Below are 5791 nucleotides of genomic sequence, written 5' to 3' on the forward strand. Positions count from 1 at the left end.
TCATAGAACTTGCTTCTAAATCTTGTACGAAATTTGAGTTTTTTTAATTTTAAGTTTACAAGTCATTTCCATTTTCGATGTTGGACCACCGACATGTCTAAGATTTTACAATGTAAAGCCCTCCGGTCTCAGCAGTGTGTATGGACAGTATATATTCACTCACTCCATCTGCAGCCTTTCAGCCTCATTCTCACACCCTCTGAGAGAGAGCAATCTTACAGTACGCCCCGTCTTCAGATACTTACGGCTATTATTGATAACTTTTGGATCTGTGTAAATGTAGAAAATGTGTTTCTGTATGTTAAGAATGAGTTTCACACTCTGACCTGACATTTGTCAGAAATAAAGACCCTGATTCCTTAGTCGTGTGTTTTATGGAAGTTTGTTTGAATCCAGAGGAAAGACGACGACATGCAACTCATGATTGATGTGTTACGACTCGGACACAGGGAAGGAAGACTCAAACGCACGACTCCAGAAACAAATGTAAAGTGTAAAAAACAATACTTTACTTCAATAAATCCGATGATCAACTCAAAGCGCACACTAAGAGGATATACAAACTTCTCTGAAAAATCACACTTGTTGATAAACTGGTACTTGCACATGATATGACAAGACAAACTGGCACAAGACAAGGGGAGACAGGACAATTTATACAAGAGGTGAGGGGGAACAGGTGGAAACAATCAGGGGCGGGGCTGAAGATGGCGGGAAACCACACCAAGACAGGAAGTAAAGGGAACTGGATTGAGAAACAAGAGGTAGGTACACAACAAAACAGGAAGTTACAACATGAAAAACTCGACAAACTCGACGAGACATGACATGACATGATGCTCCTGGGATTTTATTTACAAGGAACTTTGCCAAGTAAAATAAGACATGATACAAATATTACAGCTGTGTTTTCAACAGTCTATGGGTTTCATGTTACACTATATTGCCAAAAGGTCGGCTGAACATGCAAACATTTATACTTTGTCTTTGGGAAATTATATTATTAAACAAGGCTCCAATAAAGTTTTCAATCATCAATCAATAAATGAATTCATCTTTACTTGGGAAAAACTTCAGCATTTCTTTTGAGGAAATTACTGTTTTCCCCTGTAATTAGTACCAAATTATTATTTCCAAGGAATTATTCTGAAATCTCAAACATAAAATTCAGTGTTACTGTGATTTTAGTTTTTGGAAAACGATGAATTAACTAATGTTTTGCTTCTCCAAAGGTTTTCAAATATAATGTTGGCAGTAGCTTTAAAAGTTGTAGTTTGGTTGACGTCCAACAGAATGTCTTAGTAATGTATATTTCATAGTATTTATAGAGTGTACAACTGAGACACATCTTACATACATGAAAACAATCAGTTGCATTTGGCTGTAATTCAGGTGATAGAACAAATTAAGCTGCATTACAAATCCAAGTTTTATTATTCACTTGTGTACTACAGCTGGCAGTTTTTCAGTGCTAATGTATAGGTATTTAGATATGTGTTGTCTTCAATGAACACTTGTTGAAACCTGCCTTAAAAGGAGACAGCTCAAAATATACAGGTTCTTTTGTTTGTTAGCCATTTATAGACTAAAACCAACAATGAGTTGATCGTATATTACATGTTCCGAGTGTGGGTGTTGCTGCCTTCTGGACCACACGACCAAGAGAGAAAAAACGTGCAACTTAATTAACGTGTAAGTAATCAAAATAATAAGTAACCGGCTCTTGCAGGTTTTCCAGAAACTCCTCTATTTCTCTACACATTCTGCCCCTGCCTTTGTCTCTAATGTTCACCAGAACTTTGATGCTTTTCTCACGAAAGAAGAATTGTTGCCGTATCTCTGCCACCTGCATGTAATATCTGAGTGACCTGTTGCGATCCTGTCCATGGAATTTTAAATGTTGTGCGTAGCTGTAGTAAAGCATCTGTTTGTCTACAGGTTCAAGATCCCTTTCTAGCAGTTCCTGGTATATCTGCTCAGCTTTAGCTAGGCCATTAGTTGACTCTGCATATATATGTGCAAGGTCTATTTTCTTCTTAAGTGAGGAATGAGGGTAAAGAGAAATCATGTCTTCATGGAGACTGATTGCTCTATCCATCAGGCTTTGTGTTCGGCGACTGTCATTGTCAACGATCTTCCATCTGTAGCAGAGTGCAGCACATCCCTTCAGATAATGCTCATCTGGATGGTTTCTCAGAACCTCCTCTGCCAAATCAATGGCCTCATCAACAGATAAATAGTTTCTGTAAACAATAAGTAATGGTTTAATACCACTGTAGCGGCTGACAGGATTTCTCAAAACCTCCCTGGCTAGCTCACGTGCTTCATCTTCAATTCTTTCTCCTTTCTTAGCACATTGGTCGAGGTAGTGAACTGCGAGGTACAAGTTCTCTGGATCCTTTTCTTTGGCGATTCTCATTTTCTCCAAGATGTCAGCCCCCACTGCTGTGCTGCTGTGCTCTGAAGCAAACATTAACCCTAAGATATGGCAGGTGTTCCACTCCACCATGTCCGACTGCATCTCGATGGCCTTCAGGAAGTAATCTAGAGCCAGCGGCATTTTATCTGTGCTAAACCTCATGAGAGTCCAGGCTTTTTCAGCGCTGATCTCTGGGTGGAGCTTGTCCTGGGATGGAGATGGATATTCATTCATCAGGGCGTCAACCTTTGTCAGGTAAGCCTCACTCTCTGCTGGGTCTCCCAGGTGGTGGTGCAGCCAAGCCAGGTTCCCATAGTTCACCACTAACCAGGGACCCTCATCTGCAATTCTTATCCGGCAGAAGGCCTCTGTAGCCTTGTTGAAGAAACTCTGGGCTTCTTCAGTGAACCCCAGCTTGTATTCAATGAACCCCCGCAGGTTGTAAATGTGACCCAGCCAGCAGTGTCCGTCCTCGGTGCCAAAATCCTCAAACCTTTCCCTGAAACGTAAAAGTTTGGCCCTGCTGGTGTCCAGATTCCAGGTGAAGTGGCACTGCAGGCCCTGCAGTTTGGACACCAGTGTTGTTTGACTCTGAGCAGCACTGATGGAGAATAAAAATAACAATTATTAAAACACATCATCAGTAGGTTAATGTAATATGCTTTGAAGTTTGCTATGTTTTCATAACCACTGTTCATCTCATGTGGAGAAAAGGAGAAGGGAAGGAAGGAATGGAGTAAGAAGCACTGAGTAGACAGCAAACAAGTAAACAAAGAAAGGAAAAATGAATGGAAAGGAAAATAAAACATCCATCCTTTTTTCATTCCCTCTCACCAGTAACATTTTCAGCTCCTCCTGGGGGATCCCATGGTGTTCCCAAGCCAGATGAGATATATATTCAGGGGTGCACATAACTGGTACGCAGGTACGCATGCACGGCAAAAATCTGGATAGCGTAACGTCACTTGTGTCACTACGCACCTTTGCGTACATGATAGGTCATCAAAACAACACATATTTCGTCTACACCTGTTTCTTGTCAACACTCAATGGAGTAGACTACTAGACTTGTCCAAAAAAACTAAAGACATCAAGCAGCTACTTTGGCGTTTCACCACATGCAAAATAACAGCAAACTGAGCCGGAGCAGAAGAAAATATTATTTTCTGAAAAGTGACTCAAGTGACTTATTATTATTATTATTATTATTATTATTATTATTATTATTATTATTATTATTATTATTATTATTATTATTATTATTATTATTCCTTTTCTCTTTCCCTTTCTTCCCTCGTCCTAACCCCTGGCCCCACTTCCCCTACTATTGTAAAGCGGCTTTGAGGTCTCGAAAAACGCTATATAATTTCAATTTATTATTATTATTAAAAGTGAGGGTTTTGGATCTCTGGGGCTTAATAATAATAAGATATTAAATACATCATCATGATTGTTATTACTTGAAAGACAGAAGCAGTTGCTCACCTCATCATTCAGCTGTTTCCTCGACTCAGCAGTTCTCTAAATATTACTTAGTTCAGCTGGATTTAGCTCTTGATGCTGCTTTGGGTTCGCTGGAAAAATGTCAGTGATGTCCAACTCCTGCTTTGCTGTAAATTATGAGATGTTGTTGAGCATGCAGCTTTAAATGTTGACTGCAAAGTTGAAGTGAATGTCAGATGTTTACATTTTTGCTCTGTCCACGCCCACCTGACTATCGTTTCCCAGGAATAGAAGCCGAAAGCCACATTTCTGAAAAATGAACTAAGACCTGACTCATTAAAGTTTGTGATTATATTCTCTCATAAGTGTATTTAAAATAATCGTTTTTCTTCTTTAGAAGAAAAGCAAAACGATTATTTTAAATGTGTGTATATATTCATATTTGGTGAGTGAAATATTTAACCCCAAGATGCCACATTTCTTTACTGGGTGCACCTTCTGATAAAATATGATATCATAATTTAAGCATATTCAGTATATGTGTACACTTTGAGCAGCAGTTGTCTGCAGAATGTCCCTGTCGGCTTAATGTGGAGCCTTGGGGGTCCAGGTATGTCCAAAAAGTTCACTGTGCCCCTCAGCTGAATTCTCTCCCTGACAAAAAACAAAACAACAAAACTGAGGTGCATAGACTTACTTCATGAAACATGCTAATGTGAATTATACAATTAATAAAAGCTATGTGAGATGCGTAAAATGACCCCTTGTAAAAATTGTTGCATGTCTGTTTCATATGCGATGGCGGTGACCCTGGTGAAAGTATGAAGAGCTGGGACAGCGTTACCTGGAGACACCTGCATTATGACGCTCTGCTGATAACCCACTCAGTAGGGAGAAAACATCTGTCTATTCTGTCACTAGTGCAAACGTTTACAGTCTTGGTTTGTGGTTTGCTCTGTTTGACAACAGTTACATAAGCAGATATGAGATGCATCGTATTATTGTCCGGGTTTGGAAGCTCTGGGGTTTGGCTCTACTCACATAAGCGTTGTTCACATTGCCGTAACATTTGTCTATAATTCTGTCCTGCATTTATAGTAATGTTGAAAACCGGGTGACAGTTTAAGTTTGCAATAATTGAAGTTCCCTATAATAAAAAACACACCCCAAGTTCAAAAAGGTGAAGTCGAGTCGTACTTTGTTGTCTGCACCACTTATCAGTGTTAAAAACACAGATGCCCCCCGACGTTTCACTTCTGTCTGAGTGAATTAAAGAAAAATACTCCAGCTCACAAAGAGCCAGAAATATCCCGGTGAAGCCACGTCTCAGTAAACACTATAATAGAAGACTCTGTAGTTTGTATGTCCTCCGGCAGGTCAGATGGTGGGAAGGCTCCCGCAGTGCAGAGAGCCATCAGTGAGTCTCTTTTGCAAGGATCGTCATCGTGCCAACATACGCAGTCTTTAGATTAAAACGTGTGGTTTAAAATAAAAAAAAGAAACGTAAAACATAAAAACACAAAAGCTCCAGCGCGCGACAGGAGCCCGGGTCGCAGCAGTGCCGTGCCACCAGGAGGTCCGGACCTGACAGGGTTCTATTTAACTTAAAAACACTTCTTTTCAACACAAAAGCTTGCATGTTTGATTATTAGTCACCTGTTCACATATCGCCTTGGAAATATTGTCACTGTTCCATCCATGTTGACTTAAAGGTTGTAGTATAATTAATGTCCATCAGCACCCTGTGTACAGTACTGCATAATGATGTCGTGTATTTCAATTTCTTGTATATAATAACCACCAAAACAAAAAATACTTAAAGAACCTTTCTTAGTGTACATAATGCATATTTATTATTGTATAGAACTTAGATAAATCTTGACATCTTAACTTTCTATATATACAATCAGCTGTGTCTGGTGATAATAT

The 5791-nt window shown here is 39.5% G+C and overlaps 1 protein-coding gene and 1 long non-coding RNA gene across 3 annotated transcripts in view; one reads left to right on the forward strand and one right to left on the reverse strand.

The window, feature by feature from the left end:
* The window catches only part of LOC115007585 (uncharacterized), a 1597-nt gene extending 1235 nt beyond the window's left edge, over nt 1-362 (forward strand). For both annotated transcript variants that reach the window (XR_003832193.1, XR_003832194.1), the window contains exon 3: nt 1-362. This exon is cut by the window's left edge and continues 90 nt beyond it. This is a non-coding gene — a long non-coding RNA (uncharacterized LOC115007585).
* Nucleotides 363-1445: 1083 nt separating this feature from the next.
* On the reverse strand, nt 1446-4019 carry LOC115007576 (interferon-induced protein with tetratricopeptide repeats 1B-like). The gene is made up of 2 exons (XM_029430513.1): nt 3905-4019; nt 1446-3020 (listed from the first exon to the last, which is right to left on the reverse strand). The coding sequence occupies exons 1-2, from the start codon at nt 3910-3912 to the stop codon at nt 1682-1684; spliced, it is 1347 nt and encodes a 448-aa protein (XP_029286373.1). The 5' UTR covers nt 3913-4019; the 3' UTR covers nt 1446-1681.
* Between the last annotated feature and the right edge of the window lie 1772 nt (nt 4020-5791).

This window comes from Cottoperca gobio, chromosome 4 (assembly GCF_900634415.1).
Source record: "Cottoperca gobio chromosome 4, fCotGob3.1, whole genome shotgun sequence".
Taxonomy (NCBI): domain Eukaryota; kingdom Metazoa; phylum Chordata; class Actinopteri; order Perciformes; family Bovichtidae; genus Cottoperca; species Cottoperca gobio.